The 27,043-nt window shown below is 37.5% G+C and overlaps 4 protein-coding genes across 5 annotated transcripts; 3 read left to right on the top strand and 1 right to left on the bottom strand.

The window, feature by feature from the left end:
* Positions 1-430: 430 nt before the first annotated feature.
* On the top strand, positions 431-4,842 carry LOC141828550 (methylthioribose kinase 1-like). The gene is made up of 6 exons (XM_074715999.1): positions 431-652; positions 1,779-2,088; positions 2,498-2,669; positions 2,758-2,959; positions 3,606-3,820; positions 4,449-4,842. Exons 1-6 carry the CDS (start codon positions 455-457, stop codon positions 4,621-4,623), a joined length of 1,272 nt encoding a protein of 423 aa, XP_074572100.1. The 5' UTR covers positions 431-454; the 3' UTR covers positions 4,624-4,842.
* Positions 4,843-4,972: 130 nt separating this feature from the next.
* LOC141828558 (inositol diphosphatase DSP1-like) lies at positions 4,973-7,719 on the bottom strand. Its single transcript, XM_074716011.1, has 5 exons — positions 7,386-7,719; positions 7,179-7,272; positions 5,603-5,660; positions 5,477-5,520; positions 4,973-5,385 (listed from the first exon to the last, which is right to left on the bottom strand). The coding sequence occupies exons 1-5, from the start codon at positions 7,652-7,654 to the stop codon at positions 5,209-5,211; spliced, it is 642 nt and encodes a 213-aa protein (XP_074572112.1). The 5' UTR covers positions 7,655-7,719; the 3' UTR covers positions 4,973-5,208.
* A 5,616-nt stretch (positions 7,720-13,335) lies between these two features.
* Positions 13,336-20,191, top strand: LOC141822093 (putative receptor-like protein kinase At2g42960). 2 transcript variants are annotated; one of them, XM_074709529.1, is made up of 8 exons: positions 13,336-13,826; positions 15,473-16,156; positions 16,256-16,360; positions 16,581-16,703; positions 16,892-17,062; positions 17,153-17,282; positions 18,933-19,142; positions 19,708-20,191. In XM_074709529.1, the coding sequence occupies exons 2-8, from the start codon at positions 15,492-15,494 to the stop codon at positions 19,840-19,842; spliced, it is 1,539 nt and encodes a 512-aa protein (XP_074565630.1). In that variant the 5' UTR covers positions 13,336-13,826; positions 15,473-15,491; the 3' UTR covers positions 19,843-20,191. The 2 variants fall into 2 exon arrangements, with proteins under 2 accessions (XP_074565630.1, XP_074565623.1); XM_074709522.1 differs by having other exon boundaries at positions 16,892-17,282.
* A 239-nt stretch (positions 20,192-20,430) lies between these two features.
* LOC141833936 (protein NPG1-like) lies at positions 20,431-26,028 on the top strand. The gene is made up of 5 exons (XM_074721431.1): positions 20,431-20,796; positions 21,261-21,513; positions 21,683-22,893; positions 24,770-24,917; positions 25,564-26,028. The coding sequence occupies exons 1-5, from the start codon at positions 20,614-20,616 to the stop codon at positions 25,884-25,886; spliced, it is 2,118 nt and encodes a 705-aa protein (XP_074577532.1). The 5' UTR covers positions 20,431-20,613; the 3' UTR covers positions 25,887-26,028.
* Positions 26,029-27,043: the final 1,015 nt, after the last annotated feature.

The raw sequence follows: 27,043 nt of genomic DNA, 5'->3' as shown, positions 1-27,043 counted from the left end.
AAGACCTCTTTGATTATTATTTTTTTAAATAATTATTTCTTATACCAGTGAATATTTAAAAAATATAGGATGTTTTTAGTATTTTTAGAAAAGAAGTCTTCTTAGAACATTTACAAAAAAACAATGGTCCTTAATAAAAATAATCTCAGAATCGATCCCCAATAAAAAAAAAAGTAAAATAGAATAAATACAAAATATTCTTTGTAAGATTTATTATTATTATTATTATTATTATTGGTTTTCAATCGTTGTCGGTATTAAATTACGATCCCGTCCTAGGACTATTTCACACCTTCGGATAAATTGACACTCTGTATTGAACGTACCCGCTTGGTCATTGGGTATTCCATCGGGATCCAGCGTCATTGCCAATTGTTGACGAAGCGAATCACTTCTTGTCCACGGCCGCCTCTTCTTTTTTTTTTAAGGCATCTTCTTCTTCGGAGTCAAAGCTATGGCGGCGGCGGCGGCGGACGATGGGTTCCGGCCTCTGGACGTAGAAGCCGTGGTGGAGTACATCGAGGGCACACCCGCCCTTCGCGCCCAGTTGGGCGAGCAGTTGGAGGGCCTCAGCGTCAAAGAAGTCGGCGACGGCAATCTCAACTTCGTCTACATCGTCTCCGGCCCAGGCGGATCCTTCGTCCTCAAGCAGGTAATTTCGATTAAAGCGATTTAGGGGACCTTTTCTTTCTCATATTTAGCAAATCCAAGTCTGGGTAGTGTGGACATAATTTTTTTTTCGTGTGCCGTTTTTAGGGCTGTAAACGAGTAAGATAATGAGAGCTAAGTCTAAAATGAACGAAGTTGTTTATTGAAACGGTTGTTCATTTTTTTTTTTTTCAGTTTGGTTTGACCTTGACATGAGCTTGGTTATGTTATCGAACTCTTAATTTGAGTTTGTTTGATTGGTTGAAATTTATATTTTTTAAACTCGTTTGGTTGACTAGTGAACTTGATATTACAAGCTTGTTTATTTGTTTTGAGAATTTTTTATTTACTTACAAGTGTGATAAGAGATTGTTGATGAATATGGTTCACAAGTTTTATTTGTGGACATTGTTCATGAATATTGTTCACGAACAATTCACAATATCTGTTCGTGAACATTAACGAATTAAACACATATGTGTTCAAACTTATTCATTTAGTTTAATAGTTGTTCAAGTTTATTCATTTAATTAACCTTGTGTATATTGAATGAATATAAATAATTTATTACCAAGTCGAACATCAAGTTTGATCATGAATGTCTAGTCATTTACAGCCCTAATAGTTTTAGGCTTGACTTACTCCTTTTTCCTTCTATATGGTCTAATTCTAGGTGAACTTTGTGATCGAAAAGGTTTCACATTCCATCGAATGATTAAAACTTGCTGTTGATTGAACTTGGAAAGTGATCCTGTGAAATGAGTTCATAAACTGATGTGGATGTTGATGTTCAATAATAGTTGCTTAATCATTTTCTTCTCTAGAAAAGACCAAAGCATAGGTTTAGCTGAAATAGAAGCAAAGTTCTTCCATCGTGCTATTCAGCTCTGGGCCTATATGCCCAGGACAAATTCACTTGTGAGAATTGTCTGCAAGGCATTCAATTCATTTTACAGTTTCTAATTGTATACATATATTTTTGAGGGAATCTTGATATTACATCCTTAACCTCCTCCTGTTTTTCTGATTATCCATACTTTATCTTGTAAAGGATGTCTCATCTACTATATGTTTTTGTAGCTGAATTTAAGATAACCTCAAAATCTCATCTAATTTGGTTGGTGACACAGGCTCTTCCTTATGTTCGCAGCATTGGTATTTCGTGGCCTATGACAAAGGAGCGTACCTATTTTGAGATGTTAGCCTTGAAAGAACATGGCCGCCTGTGTCCATATCATGTACCAGAAGTTTACCATTTTGACAGACCAATGTCCATAATTGCTATGCGCTACTTGGAACCTCCACACATTATTTTGCGGAAAGGGTTAATTGCTGGAATAGAATATCCATTGCTTGCTCTACACATGTCGGACTTTATGGCAAGAACACTTTTCTTCACATCGCTTCTTTACCATTCTACACTAGAGCACAGAAAAGCAGGTACATCCAATGTGATGATTTCAGATTAGTAGAAATATTTTGTTATTTCAATCATATTGTCTAGTTTCTTCAACTGCAACAAAATGTGCTTATACATCTAGAAACATGTGCACTCTCAAATTTTCATATTTTGAAGGTCTTCCCTTGCCTGTTTTTCCTTTTCTAACTTCGAATTGATAATGTGACTATTTTCATGCTCCATTTAGCTCATGGAAGTGAGTCGAGCACAAATTGGATTCCAACCATTTTTTTCCAAAGTCCAATTAAAAATGCAATTTTCCCAATAGATTCATTTCATCTGGTATGATAGAAGATCACATGACCATAACTATTTCTTACTTCTGTGTCTTTAAGATTTCTCAATTTCCACTTTTATTTGTTGACAATCTCTTCAATTGTTGTTTTGCAGTGGCAGAATTTTGTGGGAATGAGCTATGCAGGCTCACAGAGCAAGTTGTTTTTTCAGATCCATATAAGGTGGCTCAGTATAACCGTTGGACTTCACCTTACCTTGACCATGATGCTGAGGCAATTCGAGAGGATGACACCTTAAAAATCGAAGTAGCTGGATTGAAATCCATGTACCATATATCCCCAACATTCATATTTGTCACTCTGTTGTTTAATTTAGTCTACTAAGTATTGTATTAAATACAAGTAAATTTGTAGGTTCTGTGAGAGAGCACAAGCTATGATTCATGGAGATCTTCACACTGGTTCTGTCATGGTGACAAATGATTCTACACAAGTCATTGATGCTGAATTTGCAGTTTATGGACCTATGGGATATGATATAGGAGCTTTTTTGGGAAACTTGATTTTGGCTTTCTTTTCTCAAGATGGGCATGCTAATAAAGACGATGACCGCGAGGTAATGAATGAGTTAACAATAATGCCTTTGAGTTTGGAAGCATTCTGGAAACTTTTCAGTTAATTAGTTGTTTTGGAATCACTAAAAATTGCAAAAGGAGGGACAAAAAACCCCAGAAAACTGTCCATATTTGAGTTATGCATTTGGCTCTTCCTGCTGGAGTTTTTATTTCCATGTAGTATGAATTGTTCTTGTTTTTGTAGAAATTTTCTCAGAATATGCCTACCCCCACGAGTGTGGTACAGTAGTAAAGCACTCAAAGGAGCAATAAAAGAACCAAATGGGATGAATATCTTAGATGTCAGCTTTTAAGTGTGCATAAGCTGTGCTCCAGATTTACTCATTAGACAAATCATAGTGGAAAGCCATCTACCTTCAAAATTAATCGGGCATTATATGTATGAAACCAAGGTGACTATTCGACAAGGTGTTCATTATATGTATGAAACCATGTGAAAGCACATTGACACTCTCTGTGTCATCCCTCCCAACATTGCCTTACTTTATCTGGTTTAACTGATACTTCAATTTTCTTCCAGCCTTGTGGGCTGCTCATTGTGCTACTCAGATAAGATTGTAACTAAAGTATTGGCCTATCATTTACTAAGATTGTTTTTTTTTCTTTCAACAAATATCGTTCTTGCAGGCATATAAGAGGTGGATTCTGAAGACGATAGAAGAAACTTGGGATCTTTTTCGCCAGAAGTTTGTCTCTCTCTGGAATGAGAACATTGATGGGCATGGTGAGGCATATCTTGCAGATATCTATAACAGACCTGAATTGCAACTCCTTGCTCAGAAGAAGTACATGACTGATTTATTTCATGATTCTATTGGATTTGGTGCTGCCAAGATGATAAGGTACATTTTTATTGTGGATTTTAACAGATGTATGTCTATTTTTAGGATTTGACTAGATAGTCCATTGCATTACGCGATAAGCTCAAAATATTAGTTTAACAGTCTTTAAAATTTATCTGAACTAGCGAAATGATAGTTTTCATAGTTTTATAGAAAACAATGTGTAACTCTAGATAATGAATTGACTGCATTGGTATTATTGAGAATTGAGTAAACAACTATTTAGTGTACAAATCCATCAAGTATTTAAGCTAAGTAAGAATTATAGATATGTTTAACAAAATGTTTTTCCAAGACAGTTAACATGATACTTGCACTGCAAGACTCTAAAGTATTCATCTTTTTATCTATCTTCAAATAAATTGGTATGTAAAAAATAAGGGTATTTTTTACACCCTAAAGATGATTGTTTTTTCTTCAGTAATTTTAATTCTTTAGAATCTGATGTCTCACGATTCTTTACACCCTAAAGATTATTGTGTTCCATGTGAAAATTGAATACTAGTGGCAAAAAGGAACACACTCAGTTGCCCAATTCTCCTTTAACTCACAGCAGAAAATTAGCTATAACTTTGAAACCCTGCTCTGCTTTTGCTCTTGCTGACGTTACTTTTCCTTGGGGATGCAGGAGAATTGTTGGAGTAGCTCATGTTGAAGATTTTGAGTCGATTGCTGATAAGAGCCGGCGGGCATTCTGCGAGCACCGTGCCCTGGATTGTGCCAAAACACTTCTGAAGGAAAGACGCAAATTCGAAACCATCAGCCAAATCATTTCAGTGATTGAGGAGATTGCAGCTCGTTAGGCAGTTGAAATTGGAGGAGCATGTTACCACCATGAAGATGCATTAGCAGAGGTAGATCTATTTATCCAGTAACTGTAAAACTAAATAATGCTTCAGCAGTTTCTGATTGAAGCAGTGAATGTATCCTTTCATTCCAGAAAAAGAAAAGTAAAGACTTTTTTAGTGAAACAACAAAATTCGAGTAATACAAGATCCAGTGCTATATACGTTGATCGATCAGTGCATTCTTGTCGATTAGAAATATTACATGAGACCTAATCTTTCTGCTTGAGTTATTCCTTGATTGTATTTTCATGATACTAACTGTTAGAAGATTCACACTATATCAATGGCTTTGTGAACTTCAATCGGGCAAATATAACTGCAATTTATGACAAGCACAGCTGAAACACTTCCAGTTCCTCAAACAAGAAATGACGAGCAAATGTAAACTAAGAATGAACTGAAGTAGTCATCATAAATCTTAGATAATTAGCAGCTTGGCACACATAATAAGGGATCCTCTAAACCATTACTGCTGTAGGAATGCATATTTTTTTTCTCACTTATTCTTCGATATGATCCTCGTGGGAAAAGCTAGTCTTTCTAACTCGAGAACGAAGCTGACAGATACCTCAGGCTAGCAGTGTCAAAACGTTCTATGAACCTTAGATCGGTGACTCTGGTTTTTGCAGCAGCAAATCGTTGGTACTCGTCGAAAATTGAAGTGAGACACCAATGCTGAAGTTTTCTCAGGCATCCTACCAAACAACCAGTTCGATGCTGAACAAGTACACAATTTGCAAGTGAGAGTGTTGAGCTTTATGTAAATGAAAATAATGATAGACCATTTTGTAACAGTAGGAGATTTCACCTTCCCACGTTTGCAATGGATAAGCAAAGGGTGATTGCGAACATCTGCAATTTAAATTAGAATTCAAGAACATATGAAATAAGAGTATTATTGAATCTCGCATCAACGATCAAGAGAATGGCATACCGAGAACTACTTTCAGGGCCTCAGTAATGGTATCTTCGGGGATGTTGACGAAAGGTTCCTATCAAAAAAGCTTATAGTAAAATGCCCAAGGATGAAAATTCAAAAGGTAATCAGGCTGATAATCTGATATACATATGAAAGTTAGAATGGTGAAACAACATACAGCAATGTCAACCGTTATTGGGCCATTGATTGTTCATGAACTCTACTATATTCATGAGAAATTCGAAAATTTTTAAATAATATGCAGTATTTTCTGGGATAAGTCATCCTCCATAATGAAAAATTTTGGAACTACTTTCGAATAAAAATTAACAAGGAAAAGCAACATGTGAGAAAGAGACTAGCATTTTCTTACATCAATAGATAGAATAAATTTGCAACATCTGTATCATCTTCCAGCACCTGATAGCGTTTTAGGTTATGCAACAATTACCACTCAGCAATCACTTTCATGAAGAAAAAAAGCAAGCCACTGTTCAATAATACATCTGTCTTATAGATGTTTATATTGCAACAAGATAACCTGGAGATCCCTAGATCTACTTGTCATTGGATGCATACACAAAATCTTCCTTCTTGAAATAAGGGAAAAAAACACACACAAGTTACTCGTTTCTTGTCATATATTCCATGTGCATGTGATAGTCAAAGAGCCTGTTACATCAGTTAGCCTGTATTATTCACTGAAAAATGAATTACTAATTAACCTCTCAAACTAGCAACAGTATGATTTTTCTCCAACAGGGTGTTCATTGATCAATTGTTTTTAATAATTCACAGATCAGAATATATAAATTAAAAACACAGTGGAACAAAAGCTAGCCACCATGCAGTAATTAAGTGATCTTGCAAATTAAAAATTTAAGAGTTCAACCATCCAGAGTTAACTTAAGAGAAACAAGTTGCAAAACAGAATTTTTGTTTTTGAAGGGAAAAAAATAATGCCATAATTATATACCATGTTTATCCTGGAAAACAGTCCAGTTACCAGTTACAAGTAGCTCACAATCTCACTTTCTAATTGTATAGCATGAAACAAACGTGCTAAGATTCTTAGCTTCTGTTTATGAAACGAAAAAACTTGAGTTCAGAAATGGGACAGCTAGTCATGCTCAAGTTTATACATTTATTCAAAATATTCTCAAGAAAATTCACAGGGATGAACAAAAGATGACAATATCAAGTTTTAAAGTGTTGATGAGGCCAAAAAGAAACAGGAGAGATAAATTTGTAGGAGACAAATCGAGAAGCGGTATGACAATAGGGTAACCCTCGGTTGAACATCAATCCCTGTTTGTTCTACAAGAACTTTTCTATCCATTAAATTATCAAGAGTGAAAAGGTTAACTAAAATCTTGAAATATGGCATGGATATGCAGAGAGTTGGAGGAGAAGAAAACACAAACAAGTATCAACTAGATCCAAATGGACATTCAAACATGTAATTAGAGCAGTAGAGGGTCAGGAAATGCAAATGAAGATAAACACAATTTAAAAGATATTGGTAATGAATAACGATTCAAGCATACATCAGTTCAGAAAACCCCTTTGAGATGTGGAGGTAAAAATGTACCTTGCGACCATCAATCCCGAACTGGAACAGCCTAATTCCATTCTGCTCAAGGAACTCCAAGTTCGCCTTCGGGTACGGCTCCGGGCAGAGGCACCTACCAAAAAACGCCCATTTCTTTTTGCATTCGATCAAAACCCTCGATCCACGTTTCATTACCCCAATAGACCTTAAAAATCGAGAAAAACAAAGCGAGAAAAGAGGGCGCACAGGACGGAGCGAAGGCTGAGCGTCTTCAAAAAGCTGAAGTTGGCAGTGTCCGGGAAGCCGGATCGGTAGAGACCACAATCGACCATCGCGAAATTGAGCGGCGGCACGAAGAGCTCCTCTTCCGCCGGCTCTCGACCCTCCCTCGACGCCATATGGTTGCCGCCACCGGCAGGGAGCTTGAAGACCAAGGAGTAGCAGCTGGGCTTCGCCACCGTGGCCACCGCCGCCTGCTCCTCCGCCGCGGCCGCCACCTCTCGCTTTTCTCCCATGTAATAATTGGGCGGATTGGGTGGCGGAATATTCTCTGGTTATCCTCCGATTCGCTTTCTCTCGCCTAAATAACTGAGAGTAGTCGTCACGGAGCGAGTAGAAGAAGACTAATAAGATTTTTTAAATAATAATAATAATAATAAGATTCAATTGAAATTTAATTAAATATTAAAAGAAAAAAAATAATGTATAAACTTCTAAATAAATGATTAAACTACATATTAAGAAAATTAAATATAATCAAGTAAAAGATAATATAAAATTAAATTTTAGATAAGATTTTGTGGCTGGATATATCTGATCTTCTGTGTCGTTTCGACTAAATTTTAATGACTATCAAATTTTTATTTTGATAAATCTAGCTATAAAATAAAATAGGAAAATATAACGGGAGATTAGATCTGGATACTTTGCTTTGAAGATAATATAATTAAAAGGTTAATGAACAGAAAGAAGAAAAAAAATGTTTTTTTTTCATTGCACTGTTTCTCGGTCAATTCTGTCCTACTCCTAGATTTTGATGATGCGGGCCCACTCTCGTAAGGCATATCTATTTAAGATTTTGTCATGATCACACTTTGAACCTCTAGAAAACATTCTGTAGATCCACGAATCAATAAAATTTCCCTTCCATAATAATAATATTATTATTATTATTTCTTCACTTCTTAATATCATGAATTTAATTTTAATAATTACCAAAAAATAATTATATATAAATTCACACGGCAAATGAATGGACAAATTCGATGAATATAATTAATGTTTACATTTTATATGACATGACATCAGAGAATAAATTCTCTAAACGAATAATTATTTTATAAATGGGAAAAAAAATTATTTGCCATATATTTGTGAGACTTATTTCCCCAATTGTTTAGTTGCTTCAAGAGTAATTACCCTAAAAAATCATATTCTCAGTCTTTATCTCAAAAGGCTACTTTTTTATAAATTAACTTCCTCATTGTGGAGGTTCAATTTATGTCCCAAATGTGCTTTATGCAGGCCCACTGAAATATCATATAAATTGTTTATATTTTTATGTAATTTTTAATAATAAAAATATATTTAAATATCATGCAGATTCATTTGGACTGGGTTAGAGCCCAGGACGCTACTCTAAGTGGAAGTATGAGCTACACATGCTCACATATATATGCTCCTACATTTTATGTTTATATTCAGGGGAAAAAAAGATGTGTGTCGAGTTTGTTTTTGGTTAATTTAATTTCTATATATATATATATAAAATGTACAGTGATGAAGGTCGTTCTTATCGTCATGCACTGCACTCACAGTAGTGCACAACACGACAGAGAGCGTGTGTGTGACAGATACAGATGGTGGAAGAATATTGGAGAATAAATTAAAAGGCTATTTCATTCTCGATAGCAACCAAAAACTGCTGCTTTTCCCCTCTTCACTTCTGTTGGGTTTAGATCCTTGTCTCCCACCACGTACAATCAACACAATACATATCCATGCATGTAAAAGACATTCCCTCATTTAAGGTAGGTCATGCCCACATGCGCCTCGAATAATATCGATATTCCATGCACCAATAATTAGCAGCCAGTCACATGAGCCAACCTCTTTAATTTCTTCTTGTTGGAGCTCAATGCAATGCATGTTGAGAGCCAACCTCTTTTACTTTGATTCTCCCTCTGTGATCTAATCCATCATTTCGAGGTAGTACAGTTAGTTAATCATTTGTCTAATCACTGATACGATCGAGAGGCATGCACCATTCTCTGATGTTGATCGTGACTTCTCATCCATGAACTCTCCTGCAAGGAGGACAGGCATCAGATCCAGTGATCTGATTGCTGATCTCTTATCCTTGGCATTAGTTTTCACTTCCTTGATTAGCAAAGTGCATTAATGAGCTTCCTGCACAAGTTGAATAAATATCATAAGGCATGCATATAACCCCACAAAGGCACTCACGCAGCCCCTGAGAGCAATCAGCAGCACAAAGAATTTTTCATGCAACGCAATGTAGTGAGTAGTGACCCCACAATTATCAAACGCCCTATGAGGAGGATCGATGATTATGCTCCCATGACATCGTTGTATATATACGACGACCCCCTGGGGCATTTAGCCAAGCCACCACCCTCACAAGCATTTCATCGAACACCTCAGCAGCACTACTAGCTAGTACTCCTCGATCCTCATGAGCAGGCGCAAGCAGAGCACGTCGTCCAAGTCAGCCACTATAGCCTTCAGCTGGATCAAGGCCTCCGCCGTGGGGCTCGCGAAGCAGGCCGTCTCCAGGGCGGCGCGCGCCAAGCCGCCGCGGTCAGCGACGGCGGACTACGCGAGCAGCAGGGCCATGCGGCTGGTGGAGCCCGAGTCGTCGGTGGCCGCGGCGCAGTACGCGACTGCCTACTTGGCGGGGCCCGCGGCCTGCGAGGCCGCCGGCGACGACGGGGACTACGGCGTCGACGGCCGGGCCGCCGCGTACATCATGAGGGTCCGTGCCAAGTACTGGTCCGACGCCGCCTCCGACGTCGCCGCTGTCGCCCCGCCGCCGCCTGCCACCGTCTACGCCGCCACTTGCTACACCCGCTAACTGGCACTAGAAGTAATTAGCGCGCGAGGGACCACTTAAGCTCGGCGTTCGCTTGCTTTGCCTTGGATTATGCCAATCTTAAATAATAGGCAAGCTCTTAATTCCAAGGAACAAAAGAGGCATAATATGCCCACTCCTTTTGGACGAGTATCTTCTCTCATATTCAATATAGAAGCTGTTCTTAATGTTATGTATAATAATTAAAATAAATTTTTCTCATGAAGTTGGATAATTAAAAATAAGATATAGTGTATAATTATTTTTTATTGTGCATGTCGAATTTGTTGGATTAATTAGTTAGTTAATATAACCGCTCCGGTCCCTTCCCACCGGTATTCCCGCCAGTCCACCTCTCTGTTCGATTCGATGCACTTCCACCACCCGTTGCCGCCCTCTACAGCTGTTCCCGTTTCCTTGCCGTTAAAGCTTCTCCATCATCGTCCCTTTTCTTTTCTTTCGCCCCCCTCCACCTCTCCTCTCTTGCTCTCCTTCCTCCTCTGTTTCGAACGAAGGGAAGGGAGGAGAGCTCGATCCGGGGAGCTGGAGATTAGCATGGCCGACGAGACAGCGATTACCGCCGCCGCCGACGACGTCGCCAAGAGCGGCTGCTGCTGCTTCTGGGTCCCATGGCCCTCCTCCGTGCGCGAGTCCGAGGGTTGGGAGCGCATCCGCAGCGCCGAGGGCGGCAGGTGCCCCGTCGCCACCCGCTGGTGGTGGACCCGAGGCCTTCGCGCCGTGGTCAAGGCCAGCGAGTCGACCCGTGCTGTCGTTGGCCGCCGCTGGAAGGTCCTCGTCCGACGGCTCCGTCGCAGCACCCGCAAGCACCGCCGAGGGTTCAGCTACGACGCACACAGCTACGCCCGCAACTTCGATGAGAGGTAGGCCAGCGACCATGACGACGCTGGCATTGCCAGTCTGGAATTCTCCTTGCGGTTCTCCACCGCGGTTTTCCCCTCGTCGAGAAGACCTCTTGTAGATCTTTCGCCGCCCTCCGCCGGCGGCGCCGCCCTCGAAGCAAATAAGAACTCATCGTACTTCATTTCATCCTCATAGTTTGTTTTATCGTTTTTCCTTCCAAATTTAATTTTCTTAGCTAATTTTGCTATATCTGTTACCATTTTAAAATTCGTGTCGTTTTTATTTATGAAAAACACAAACTGTGTAGATGATCGGAGACATTTCTAAAAATGTGTCATTTGAATTATTATTATTATTATTATTACTATTATAATAATATTTTATCGCACATTCGCATTTTATAGAAATGGAATAGGGTGGACAAGATGGCAGATGGAGACCGTCTTCAAAGTTCAAACAAAATCGGGCAAAGAATTTATTTGGATTTTCTTTCTATTTTAGGATACGCGTCAAAAATGTCATGCTTTCTCCACGTCATCACATGAAAAATTGCATTAATCTGATTTGATTGATGTTACACTACAGCCTATGACACTTGAAAGAAAGGTCACTGAAGTTGTGTTTACTTATGTGGAAAGATATTGAGGAAAAGGAAAAGGCAAAAATAAAAAAAAGGCGTCTGTTTTTTTTTTATAAATCATGACCTTCCATTTTAATTTTTAATCTTTTTATCAAAAATTATCTCACTCTAATATTCAGTTATATATAATTATTTAACTGATTTTTAATATTATTTAATAATATTATTTTCTATTTAATTTCTGAATTAGTTGGATGTATTTTACATAAATAATATAAATCACGTTAATAGAAATTTAAATTATAACTATTATAATAGTGATAATAATTATAATTTCATAATTATTATAATGTAAATTTTTATTATTTACATTAAATAGCACCTGTTACAACTACATGAAATCTCCTATCATAGCTTGATTCAATAATAGTTATAGTTAAATTTCATAATCTCGATGCATCAGTTTATCACCGATTCAAAAATGAGTGAAATCCTATTATAAATCGATGGAAATCCTATCATAGCTATTTGTTGATACGAACAAAAATTAGATGGAATCAAATGGTATTTGATTAAATAAATTAGATGGAATCGAATAGTATTTGAGGAACACTTAAATAATTATATACTACTGAATAATAGGACGATGAATAATAGGATGAGATGCCCCTTTCATGATTTAAAATAAAATATTCTATTGGCCTTTACCCAAAAGAAAATGATCCGCAATGTTCTTCTTATTTTTATATGACTTTTTTTTATAACCTCTTCTTTTTATTCCTAATAAAAAATTAATTTGTTGTCTATTAGGATGCATGATCTTTTAATTATTTTTAATCAAAATATATTTGTTTAATTATTTTTTAGAATATAAAAAATAAATTATAGAAAATAAAATAATTTTTTATTTTAAATTGTAAACCAAAACTAAAAAATATGTTGAGAGCCAAATAAAATACTCAAGGTTCTTTTTTTAACACTCTCAAAATTATTTTTTATAAAATATATATTTTTTAATCAGGCCTCTTATTCTTCATCAGGAAAAGTGTCTCAATCCAAAAGTATCATCTAATTAATCAAAATTTTGATTTTATATTCTTTCTTATCTTATGATTCGTTGAATCTTTATTATTAAATATGAGTAATATCGTATGTTTAATATCTGTGTATCTGAATGAATTTCTTTTTATATCTGTGAAATCGATTTTAAAGAACGGTTGGATCTACTCTTATCAATTTATATTATAATTATTGGATAGAAAATATCTAACATTATTCTTTAATTCGGGAATTATGTTGTATTTAGTAGGATTTTCTTTTCAAAAATTTTAATAAATTAGTTTTTAAATCAAGAAATTAAGTATTATAAAGTCAATATTGAACTAAAATATATTATAAATAAAAAATAGATATTCATTACTGATTTTTTTAAAGTCCATAATTAATTAGCAATATTCCGAAAATAATAATTACAAAATCTATTATCATTATTATTATTTGTTACTTTTCATTTTATAAATTATATATATTATGAGGATAAATTAAAAAGTAGATAAATTATGGGGCGAGTATTATTTTTTATTCAAATTATATGCGAAATTTTTTAATAGCTGATATATAAAAGAAGCCGTCAATTCCATGTCATCTCTGTGCCAACTCTTTTACTGCACTCAGAAGCATCTCCTTCCTCCTGCCTCTCTCCCAACCTCCTCCTGTGACTTCTCCTCTTCCTCTCCCTTCTCCTTCCTATTTCGCCACCTACCATTGATAACTCCATCTCTCCCTCTCTCCTCCCTGCCATGCCCATTCCCCTCCGCTTCTACAAATCCAAGGCGCCACCTTTCCTGCGAGGTCAGGGGCAGCGCTAGGGTTTCAGGGCAGGAGCCTCTGCGAGCTGAGGAAGATCCATTGCGGCTTAGATCTGAGGCTCCGTGGCTTTCCGACTTCTCGGCTCGTCTTATCTTGGCTCCCGCTGTTAATTGGATCTGGTGAACTTAGGCAAATGGTGCCGCAGTAGCTTATTGTGGCGTCTCTTGACGGAGATTCTTCGCTTTGCTGGGGTGGGACTGTATTGGACGTAGTTCGACGGGATTTTGTGGAACCGCAGAGGTAACCGTGGAAAGATTCGATCTTGGTCGAGATCTGGAAATTCAAGGTACGCATCGGAGTCGGATAACTCAAATTCGGTTTTTTTTTTTCAATGGTGTTTTACTTAATCAGAACTAGTAAATTTCGAATGAAATTCCCATTGGAGGAATAGGGTCTTCGAGTCTAGATTTGGAAAGGTAATTTAAAAGAGAGAGCACACAGTCAGCGGTGAGAGGGAGTCTTGTAACTCTCCCATCAAGGACAGTTTTCAGGGTCTCTTTACTTTCCTACTGTAGGTTTCAGCGATTATTTATCCCATAGTATCTCATAACCGGTGCGTTAGTTATCAATATTACAAATGATTTTTGTGTCTGCATTTAGTATAAAGATTTCATGATGTACACAGGTGTTCATTCAGTACTTTCATGAAACCTTGCAATTTATGTGAAATTCTGGCAAATGATAATTTCATCATGATTAAATTATTCTATGCGGTTTTAATATTGTGCTAGTAAGTACTATAGTAGTATAATAACTCTGGGTCTGTAAGTCCTCCATGACAATGGAAGCATTAGTCATATGCTAATAACTTTATGTATTGAACCATAGACTGTGATGAGCAGCATGGGGTTTGAGGTGATGATAACTAGCTTCCATTCGAATGGAGAGAATGCAAAAACCTCTTTCGAATCTTTGAGAGGAGAATCCATATCGTCTTGAAGAATGAACAAGAAAGAGAGGATCATTTTGTTTAAACTTGTCTGCCGCCTCAATTGGTGTAAACATTACAAATATGTACAGACAAACTTTGTATGCAAAATTATTTATGTGGACCTCTTCCAACAAAAGTAAACTAATCTAAAATGAAACATCTTCAATAACTTGGTCATGGTGTTTTGACTTGCTGTTACAACTAATTTCCATTAGAACAGAATCTAAAGTAGAAAAGTCCATAATTAAAGAAGAACATAACAAAAGCATAGGGCACAAGCCAACAATTTGAATCATGGCAGTCATATGTTAATATCTTAACACAATTCCTCTCTTATGATTTTTTTTTTGTCTCGTTGGATAAAGTATAATGAGGATGATATAAATAACTTGCAAATATATAGGTGTCCGTTTAATATGGTCATGCAATCATGTAATTTATGCAATATTTAGTTATTTAAATAATGATTGAATCATGATAGAATTGTTTTATTTGCTATTAACTTAAATCAATAGTATTCTTTCATGTGGACATTTGACATGCCTGCCACCATTAGAGTTCATGGTTTTTGGAAGTAATGTTTTCTCCATTCCTATGTAGCAAGGTAGCCCATGTCTTGTTTTTCCTTAAATTTTAAATTTACTGTATTGAATATATAACCAGAGCAATTCGTAACCATTTTCTTTTCTTTGTATTCAATTTCCTTTGCTTTTGTCATTATTACTCAAAGGAAACATCATGGTTAGGCAACTAAATAGTACTTATTTCAGATTGGAAGCTTCTTGGTGATGATACCTAAATCATTATTATTTTCAATCATGATGTAACTGTCCCCCTGATGTTTATGTCCATTTTGAAGTAAATGTCTTCAAACATAACTACAATCCACTTGATAATGATGATGAAAAACTATTAAATGTAAAATAAATAAATTCTAGATGGCTCATTTTTCCAACTCCAAGGTGAGCATGTAGTAATTAGTTTCAATTTTTACTTTGCAGGAGATTTGCTGATAGAAGTATGTCGTCATTGAAGGAACATTTATATGATAAAACTTTTCTTTTTGGACTTAAGCTATGGGTTGTAATTGGGATAGTGGTTGGGGTGTCCATATTGGGTGTTCTTTCGATATTAGTTATATGTCTTAATGCTAGGAGTCAAAGGAGATTGCTAAGGTCTTCCAACAATCTTCCACTCACCCAGATACCAGCTGTTTCAAAGGAAATTAAAGAGGTGAAAGTGGAACAAGTACCAGCTAATGAGTTCGTTGCACGTGATGGGATTCTTCTTACAGTTCATGACAAATCAAATGAAAAAGTGTCAGATAAGGTTATGGTCCATTTGGGATTTGGCAAATCAAGGCATGCAGATGAAAAAAGTCAGTCAGGCTCTTTTCATTACATAGATAAAGATGGTAGTTGCCATTCTGGAGATGAAGGAAGTTCAGGCACAGTTGCCACACGGAGACAATCTTCTTACCCTATAACTGCTCCGTCACCTTTGACAGGTCTCCCAGAGTTTTCTTACCTTGGTTGGGGTCATTGGTTTACCTTGAGGGACTTGGAAGTTGCGACCAATCGATTTTCAAAGGAAAATGTACTAGGGGAGGGTGGTTATGGTGTTGTGTATCAAGGACAACTCATCAATGGCACTCCAGTAGCTGTTAAGAAGCTTCTCAATAATCTGTATGCTTTCTTTGCATAGTTCTTCTTAAACCTACGGTATTGTTCTTTCATATTTGTTCTGTTAAAGCTTATGTTTGCCCTTTTGGCATTTGATTATAGTGGTCAAGCAGAGAAGGAATTCAGAGTGGAAGTGGAGGCTATTGGTCATGTCCGTCACAAGAATCTAGTCCGCCTGCTTGGATATTGTGTTGAAGGTACTCAAAGGTAAGCTATGTTATTTTTTTCCCAACCATTTCCTTAGCATTTACATTACCTTGAAATGCTTCACTAGGACTTCAATTTACATATATGGTATCCCCCCCCCCCCCCCCCCCCCCCCCCCAAGTTTTCTATGGCTCCTTCAATGACATGAAGGTTTAAATGAAAAAGCTTGCTGAGAGTGATTAACACAGAATGTTTTTGTCGCTTTTTCTCATATTCTCAGGATGCTAGTTTATGAGTATGTGAACAACGGAAATTTAGAGCAATGGCTTCATGGAGCTATGCGTCAGCAAGGTTCTCTCACTTGGGCTGCTCGTATAAAGGTTCTTTTGGGCACTGCGAAAGCGTGAGTCCTGATTCAATTAATGCACCATATAAAAACATGGCATGCCTTTGCTTTTAGTTTTAGTTTATTCTAGATAACTACAGATTAACTGTCCTATATTTTATTTTGCCATGTATGCCACAATGCCAATTTTAAATGATTACTCTAATTTTTGTAATGTATTTTAAAAATTATATCTTTCATGGTAGTCTTGCTTATTTACATGAGGCGATTGAGCCAAAGGTGGTGCACCGAGACATCAAATCTAGTAACATATTGATTGATGATGAATTCAATGCTAAAGTATCTGATTTTGGTTTGGCCAAGCTGTTGGGGGCTGGCAAAAGTCATATCACTACTCGAGTTATGGGTACCTTTGGGTTAGTACTCTATACTCCTTGCTGCCAAAATAAAATGTTAATGCATAGATCTTTTCGTGAACTAGCATTATGGACTTTTCTTGTTTGCAGTTATGTGGCTCCTGAATATGCTAATACCGGGCTTTTAAATGAAAAGAGTGATGTATACAGTTTTGGTGTTGTTCTTCTGGAAGCAATTACAGGGAGAGATCCTGTTGATTATGGACGCCCAGCAAATGAGGTATTCACATGCAACTGCTTCTGTGAAATTGTGTTGAATTATTAATAAGTTAAATGGGTTAGTCCTAGCATACCTTGTAGGTTGTGATTGTTTACCTTCCTACTAACACCATCATTTGCATTTACTGCCTATCAGAATATTACGACATTACCTTTTTCTTATGTTCTAGCTGCATGCCCTACCTTGTCATGTCTTAGAAGATTTTGAATTAAAAATGTACTTGGCATGGAAGTCATTATTACTCTTCTAAATTTTCAACAAGGTTAGCTAATTTGTGTTCACTACCAAGTACTTATCAAACAACCACATGGAAGCAAAAGACATAATGTGTTGATGTTAGAGTTGATTATTATTTCAGCTCAAATAAAAAAGGGAAAAAAAGAGTGCTAAAAATTCCTTATTACTGCTACAGAAGTGTATTTTCACTTAACATGTCTTGACGATCTATTGGTGAGATGTAATAAGTTGATGTTATCTTTAGGTACTCGCATAGTTTTGACCTGAAGTTTGTCTCTTTTTTCCCCCTACTTTTGCATGAGCTGATAGCTTAGCTATAGTTATACCGGCATGAAAAATGTAATTTTTAGTTTCTTTTATTTTATTCAACATGACCAAGTTCATCCGCTCCATCAATGGGTTTTCTCATGTTTCTTTTAATCTTTTACACCTATTAAAAGAATAGATGCTGGTATTACTAATTATAAACTGATCATGTGCATCAACAAGATAAGATGCATGTAGTCGACCACAAATATAGTTGGGACCCAGCATTGTTGTATTGATTTTGATTACCATATATATGTACATGCAGTGCAATAGTATTATCATCTTGAATAGTGAGACGATAGAGAAGAATACAGTTTGTCAGAAATTAGATGTTTGAATGCCATGCTGACTAGTAGTATTCCCCTGGTAAAGGAACAATTCTAGTGAGGAATATGTAGGCAACTTTTGGTAAATATCAAGATTTATAGGTTAATTTTGTGTTTGGGTATCAGTCTTCAGTCGGAACAACATCTGCTAGAGCCATGCCAATGGTATCGAGCCCTGTGTTGAGAAGTAATAGTGGCAACAATGCCATAAGAAAAGGCTGTGGCGACAAGTGTTGAGCCCTATGTTAAGCATTAGAAGCAGCATCAACAGAGGAAGAGGGGTTCAGGTGTCGAGCCTATTACTGTTGGGAGAATAGGAGGAGAAACAAGAGTCTTGTTTTACCTCCCCGAGGAACCACTAAAGGAGATAGTTGCTGGAGGAAAGCCTGCATATGTCATCATTGGTGGAAGAAGTTGTTGCTTCTCCTTGTGATCGGCCTCAATATTTTCCACCTCATAGCTGGGGAATGCTTCAACACAGTTTCAAAACCTTGTGTCCATTGAGGCCTTGTTCTGTGTTCTCTGATGTCTCGACCTCATTCCACATTCTGGCTGGACAGTCGAATGAGATGTTTTATCTGTGCTGGTCGACAAAGCAATTTTTTTTAATATCATGATAATTAGTGTTTAGAAAGTTTGTGTTGTTAAATATGCATTTCTTCTTCATGCTGCTCAATAAAGTAAGAAGCGTCCTAAAAGTATTGGTACAACAAAAGTATATTTTTATTGCCCGCTTTCACTTCACTGTAATGCCATTCATATGCTTACTATTATGTAGGTAAATCTTGTTGACTGGCTCAAAATGATGGTTGGGAGTAGGCGTTCAGAAGAAGTTGTAGATCCAAATATAGAGGCAAAACCATCAACGAAAGCACTCAAACGCGCTCTTTTGACTGCTTTGCGGTGTGTTGATCCTGATTCAGAGAAGAGACCAAAGATGGGTCAGGTTGTCCGAATGTTGGACTCTGATGAGCCAATACCACGTGAGGTATGATCTTGTTCTTTTGTTTTAAACTGGTGCTGAAGCACAAATTGTTCGACAATAATTAGCTTCTTCAGTTCAAACAATTACATGCGCTGGCAAATCACGTACCTGGTAAGTTGTGGCTAGACATATAGTTACTAGGACTGTACATAAGCTAAACTCAACTGGGAGATAAGTAGGTCGTAAATGATTTGTCAAATTACGTCTCTTGAGGCCTGTCGAACTTCCATGGTTACGGAGCTCAAAATTGAACTTGAAAATGTTGTTTTCAAGAATTCTTTGAGATCAAACCTGAAAACGTTGTAAACCATGCCTAGAAATATAACCTTTTGGCTTCTTTACATTCTCAGTGGATATTGTTTCCGCTGGAAGACATCTAAAATTCTGTTAGTAAATCAATATGACATTTTAAAAATTGCAATTCTATGTTTCAGTAGCAGTCTAATTGTCATTAATGAGCTTATCGATGAACTAACTATTCATGAACAGGAGCATGATCTCATCTTTCTCCAAGCTTAGTTTTTATTATAAGCTATTCATGCAATGGACCAACTTTGGGATTTTGCAGGACCGAAGACATCGTCGACACCATGCAGGAAGCACGGAGATCGATTCTCAGAGGGACAGCTCCGACACTGATAAAAGTGACAACCCAGATTCTAGATACAACAGTCGAAAGAACCGACCAGCTTCAAGCAAATGAAGCTTTCGAAATCCAAGACAATGTCATCTTCTGCTTCATTTGTTTCATTCTTTAAACCTGCTGCTTCATTTGTTTCTTCCCTACAACTCTCTTCGACGACGGATGGAGCTCAAATCAAGCAGCTGGATTAAGGAAGTGTTTTTCTTACCATATTTTATATTTTTCATGGGCATTTATTTCGGCAGATGCTTCGTAAGTACTTAAAATAGTGTGTACATGCTTTTGGTTATTTGAGAGATGTGTTCCTTCTACAATAGGGAAATGTTATTGCTTAAGAGAACTGTGTCTTGACTGCTATTGTATAAGCTTCGTTTCTGCTATCTGAATTCAATATCTAGATTTTAAACAGTGTCTTTTCTTTGAGGAATGTGTTTTTTGGTAAAATGTAAATATAAAATTATGGTGGAGTATGGTGAAATTGTGTGGTTAGGTGAAACGCTGTTAAAATAAAAAATACACCGAAAAAAGGGGGGTTTTACGGCTATTCCGCCATAAATTAAATAGATATATCCATTTTCTTCTCCCCGGGTGGGAGAACGGCTACCGTTGATCCCGGTGGCATTCACCTCCCCGCTTTAAATCCCGGTTCCCATCGCCACCCGTCCTTCTCCCTTCCGAACCATGGAACCGCCCCGAGGACTCGCCGCCGATCTCGACCTCATCGCCACCTGATCCCTTTTCCGCCTGCCGATCCAACTCTTCTCCAGCGGCGACCGTCCGGGCTGGCCGTAGTCGTATGCGTGACGGAAACTGCCATCTAGGAACGTTGACATGGGGATCGGTGATCGCGAAGGTGATGGGAGCGGCGGGGAGGAGGATGTTGTGTCTGCGAAGGAGGATGCGCCTGTCGACGGTCTTTCCGAGGAGACCACTGAAGTGGAGGCCAAGCCCGACGACGGGAACATTCGGGAGGCTGAGTCGTCCCTCCAGGAAGGGCTCTCGCTCAATTACGAGGTTCGATATCTCTCGTTTTCTCGTCCGGATTCCTAATCCGTTAGTTGTTCCTGTTCTATGCAGTACTTGTTCTTATATATATTTCCCAGATTGATTTATCGGTAGATTTGCCCTATTTTATGTAATCTACCGATAATGTGACATTGTCTCTTGTGATGGCGTTATATTTTATCTTCTGGACGTTGTTAGGTTTCGGAATTCGCCTTGTATGTTTTGTCCATTATATTACTTAATTTTGTTGAACTCTAAGAAGTGATTGGTTTTCAATTCTTGCATAGAAATTCTTGGCCACACAGTTAATCTCTTGTTAAGAAAAAAAAAGATGATTTGACAATCTAAATGCTTGATGGTGGATTGTTGGCTTTTGAACTTTGATGTCTAGATAATAATTAAATTACACTTTGAGATTAAAATCTGCAATTGGACTTGGTCCATTAATCTTGTTTTTACATTGAATGATAAAGGAAGCAAGAGCACTTCTTGGAAGACTTGAATATCAAAGAGGTAATATTGAAGCTGCTGTTCGGGTATTCGATGGAATAGACCTTCAAGCTGCTATTCAGCGATTACAAAGTTCTAATGGTGAGAAGGCTCCTGCAAAGAGGAATCGATCACGTAGTGAATCTGTAAGCATGCCATCACAACATGCTGCTACCCTTGTTCTTGAAGCCATCTATCTGAAGTCCATGTCTTTGCGGAAACTAGGCAAAGCTGCTGGTATGAGTTTCTTTTCATCATTTATAATCTGTGCAGATTGCATAAGTCTCTCTGAATGTTTTTTGAAATTCCTTGTTTAACTTTCTTTATGTTAAATCTGTTATCTAAGTGCTGATGCTTTCTAACCTTGAAGCTTTAGTAAATCAGTAAGTTGTGTTTCATCTTGCAGAAGCTGCTCGAGAATGCAGCAGCGTCCTTGATGCTGTAGAAAAGATGTTCCAACCTGGCATACCAGATTTTTCAGTTGAGCAGAAATTACAGGAAACAGTCAGTAGAGCAGTGGAGCTACTTCCGGAGCTCTATAAGCAAGCTGGGTGCTATCAGGAAGCCTTTGCTTCATACCGTCGTGCACTCCTAAGTCAATGGAATCTTGATGATGACTGTTGTGCAAGGATTCAGAAAAAATTTGCTGTACTTTTATTGTATGGTGGAGTGGAGGCTAGCCCACCTAGTTTGGCTTCCCAAGTCGATGGTGCATTTGTTCCAAAAAATAATATGGAAGAGGCAATTTTACTCCTAATGCTAGCGTTAAGAAAATGGTCTCTGGGCAAGGCCCAGTGGGATCCTTCAGTGATTGAACATCTTTCTTTTGCACTCTCTATATGTGGTCAAACTTCTGTACTTGCTAGACACTTTGAAGAGGTCATGCCTGGAATATATCCACGGTGTGATAGGTGGTACAGCTTGGCTCTTTGCTATAGTACTGTAGGTCAAAGTCTTTCTGCATTGAACTTATTAAGGAAGTCATTAAACAAAGACGAAAGTCCTAATGATATCATGGCATTGCTATTGGCTGCTAAGATCTGTAGTGAGCATAATTCTCTTTCTTCTGAAGGAGTAGAATATGCACGGAGAGCTATAGCAAATGCTCAAGTTGCAGATGAGCATCTAAGAAGTATAGGTCTTCGTTTTCTAGGGATTTGTCTTGGAAAACAAGCTAAGATCGCTTCTTCAAATCATGAAAGATCTAGCTTGCAAAGTGAAGCTTTGAAATCATTAGATGAGGCAATTTCTATTGACCTCCATAACCCAGATATACTTTTCGACCTAGGACTTGAATATGCTGAGCAAAGAAATACAAATTCTGCACTCAGATGTGCAAAAGAATATATTGATGCAACTGGTGGATCGGTATCCAAAGGATGGAAATTGCTTGCTCTGATTTTATCTGCTCAGCAACGTTACTCGGAGGCTGAAATTGTAACAGATGCAGCTCTGGATGAAACTGGTAAATGGGAACAAGGACCGTTATTGAGAATCAAGGCAAAGTTAAAAGTGGCTCAGTCTCTACCTGTGGATGCAGTTGAAGCATACCGCTTGCTTCTTGCACTTGTTCAGGCCCAAAGAAAGTCTTCTGGATCTTTCAAGAATAATACAGAGGTTTTCTTGACCTTTACCTGCATTCTATTATGAAATTATTTATTTTCTATTTGTTGTCCTTGTTATACTTATTGCTTTAATATGGTGGTTTTGCATGTGATGACCAGAATAATAATTGTGATTGTAAAACTTAAAGTTACTAAACCTGGAAAGTGGAAACCTTGGTCGGGATAAGAGATTGTATAAGTTTAGGAAAGAGGTGGAAGAATGCCCTTATCATAATTTCAAGTGCTGAGCATTACCAGTTGACTTGGCTAAAACTATTGGCCCTTGCAAATTTTAGAGGAATATGCTGACATAATTTTGGTGGTATTGATAGAGCCATGGACTATCTTGGATGGTTGTCTCTCCATGACCCATTCGTTGATTTAATTTAGCAGTGATGGGGAGTAGATTTTGGAGCACCAACAACAACAAAGAGAAGGAATACTAGAGTCAAAGAAATCGAGATGCATCTATATTTTGTATCTAAGAAGTTTATTCTAATTTCAATTCTATTGGTCCAAGCCCTTTTAGTGGTTAATGAAGATATATTTATATACATACAGAGAAATCAATTCTAATCTTAGATACCCTGACAGTGTTATTGAATGATTCCACTAGATGTCTCAAGAATCAACACTCTTAGGATATTACAATAACCAGTTGTTTGATTTGATGCTCATTTTGGTATTGGTAAGATATAATTATTAGTTGAAATACTTGATATATTTTTTGTAACTTGTTGATCCAAAATTTTAATTTGATTGATTCTCTAATTTCAATTAGCTTATATTTATAAGTAAATAACTTAATTAGAAAGGGATTATAGGAGTGCAACTAATTTGGGTTGATATCAGCACATTTTAAAGTGCACCAAATGCCAGCATAGCATGGTACTGAAATTGTACCATTTTGGCTGAAGATCAAAACATTGGCAAGCAAAGATACTTTACAACATAGTTTTGGTGCAGTGGACCTTTTTGAAGTACCAGAAAAATATTTAGAGAGTCAAGCAGATGAATTTCCTCATAGGACAATGTTTTACATTTTTGTGTCGCAAATTGTTCATTTTTACAGTGAAAATAAAACAGGAAATAAAGTTGATATCAGCTTGTCCTGTTGGTATATGATATATCTATTTGACGGATTCTCATTTTAATTTCTATCAGTTTCCTTACAGTTTTGTAGTGTGCAGATTAGGCATCCAGAGATGTAGCATGTGATATATCTTTATGCTTCCTTTTCTTCTTTGTTCACATCAAGATAAACTTAGGCCATGACATGAATCTAGAATGTATTATTGCATTGTGCATAACACATTTGTTTCTAGTCCCAATATATTGTTGAAAGTTGCTAGGATTCACACAACTAAATCATAGTCCAAGTTGGCTGTTGTGATGCAAAATGTGAAAAAGGAAAATGTGCCACCCAACAAAGTGTCTATCCTCCCAACAAAAGCTTCAAATGCTGCTATTGAATGTTAATCTAAAATTGTCATTGATTCTGATGAAGTGAGGTTCGCAAGTTGGCAATTCAATTATGCTTTTCTTATTTGGCACACTCTCTGTTTGTGTTCATGCTTTTGCATTGCATCATTAATAGGAACTATCTAAACAGAAATCTACTAAGAGCACATATGCCTACCAGTGCAAGTATTTGTACATCATTCATAGGGTGAGCATGAGACAAATAAGGAAGTGTACAATAACTTTGTAGCATGCTGCTTAATGAAATCATTTTACTCTTCAGTGCTGCATCAAATCTCATTTGTTGGCTAGTAGTTTGGATGGATAGATATAGGGCTGTAGTGCATAATTTACAATAGAACTGTTGTTTTTTGTTGTATGCAAATCTTTGTTTACTTGTGGTATCTTTACATTCTGATTTTTTTCAGCTTGAGGATGACAAAGTCAATGAGTTTGAAGTTTGGCAAGGTCTTGCCAATCTATATTCAAGCCTCTCCCACTGGAAAGATGCTGAGATATGCTTGGATAAAGCTAGAGAAATGAAGCCTTTTTCTGCTTCGATTCTACATACTGAAGGTATTGAAGACCATATTTACATTCTTTGTTTTTTTATTGAGTTGCTTAGTACGTTATGTTACATTCACACAGCAATATTACTAGTATTATGAATATGCCATTTATTTCTTTATATTCTTAATGCCCAAAAGGTTCTTCTTTGGAGATTTGCTACTTTTAAGAGGCTTTATATCCTTTGCAATGTTACTCGGCCCTAAATGATGGTTTTGTTACTAACTTGTGCAGGAGAGATACAGAAATACTCATTATTGCCAACTTTGTCAGGACCCTTATAGGAATGGGGCAATAGAAGAAATCAACATGTGGAATATGCTAATAACTCTATAGTCCAAATATTATAGTTCATTGTAAAACCTAGTTAACTATATGCTCCTCTTAAAATAAAATTCTTGTTAACTTGGGCATGAATTGCTTATGCAACTCATGCCCAGTAAAGGCCCCTTGACTTCCGATTACCTTGGACGTTGACATGTTAGTTTCAGTGGTCTAATTTCGGCACCAAAATTTGCAAGCATTGACTTAACTAGGTGGCTGCGGAGTTATAGAATTTTCTGAAAATTCTTGTTGCATTGAGTCCATGAACCACAGATTTGACCATGTTTTGAGTTACTAAAAATCTTTCACCTTTCTATCGACAATTCATCAGGTCGTATTTTTGAAGCCTGTGGAGAGACCTACCAAGCAGCACTGGGTACTTACTGCAAGGCCCTCTCAATTGAACTTGACCATGTGCCATGTAAAGTATCTATTGGCGCTCTACTGTCCAGAAAAGGTTCAAAGTCTCTGCCTGTCGCTAGAAGCTTTCTTTCTGCCGCCCTAAGGCTGGAACCGACAAATCGGTCGGCATGGTATCACTTGGGTTTGATTCACAAGGAGGAAGGCCGGCTGAGTGATGCAGCAGACTGCTTCCAGGCCGCATCATTATTAGAAGAATCAGATCCTATAGAGAGTTTCAGATCTATTGCATAAGCATCAAAGTAAATGTTCATTTCCAGTTTCTTCTTTGCTTTTACCTTCCCATTTTGCCTCCATAGCTTCATTCAATTGTATCCCTTTTGTACATTGTATTTATAGAGATTAGTCTTTGTGGACTTCCTGTTCTTTTTGGTTTTCTTTCCTGTAGTGATTAATTTGTTCTTGCTGCTTTGGCAGATTATAAACTGTTAAAATTGTGTTCCTTCAGTGTTCTTTTATCCGAGTAGTCAGCCTAAAGAGGATAGTTCTTCAATCTACGTAGAAGCCTCGGTAAGTATCAATTATTCTCTTTTTCACAGCTCATTTTCTCTCTTCTTCCTCACCAAATCAAACTCTCACATCGAGATAATAGTGCAATTTGATAGCCATAACATTTTTTTTTCAAAAAAAAACACAACTGTTATAAATATATATTAAGTTCATTCATCCTTAAACTTATTTATAAATCGTCAGCGACTAAATATGAATTGAAATGGTAACTCAAATTCATTGTTAATCAAATTTTAATTTTCCCATCACAACAGTCTGTAAAATCCCTGCTGTAATGCCAACGACGCATTCCACCCGATTCAAAGAATCCTGTAGCAACAAACAACCAATAACCCCTCAAAAATATTTTTTTTTAAAAAAAAAGAACCAAAAGAATGATACGTAAAAACAACAATATATATTAAATGTGCCTCTCTTCCTCTCTCTATATATCAAGAATCCTCCTCCGGCGATAACTCGCCGAGCATCATCTGCATCACCTGCACCTGCACCTGCAGGCACACGATGTAGTTCGCCGCCTCCCGGAACAGCCCCTCCACCTCCATCGCCTCCCCGTTCGGCACCAGCTCCTGCAGCGCCCTTATCTTCCTCCCCACCCCACCCCCTGCATCGCTGCACCGGCCGGAAACCCTCCAGCTGGGTTTCTTCGAGATCACCGGACTCGCCCTCGTCCGACTCCGGTCGCTTCCCCCCATCTCATATCCCTCTCCACACTTCATCATGGAAACCCAGCTATATAAAGAGACGAAGCATGTTCCGTTAACGTAGCGGCACATGCATGCACATGAGCTTCCATGCACAACCTGCTGGATGATTCCTTCCCCCTTCCAAAGCTCTGCATGCATTAACCCTCATGTGTAAGACCTCCTCTCTCATTATAC

This window comes from Curcuma longa, chromosome 1 (genome assembly GCF_044706935.1).
Source record: "Curcuma longa cultivar G26 ecotype Majalengka, Jawa Barat chromosome 1, ITB_CL_G26_1.1, whole genome shotgun sequence".
Classification (NCBI taxonomy): domain Eukaryota; kingdom Viridiplantae; phylum Streptophyta; class Magnoliopsida; order Zingiberales; family Zingiberaceae; genus Curcuma; species Curcuma longa.
This window is presented reverse-complemented; position numbering and strand designations above follow the sequence as displayed.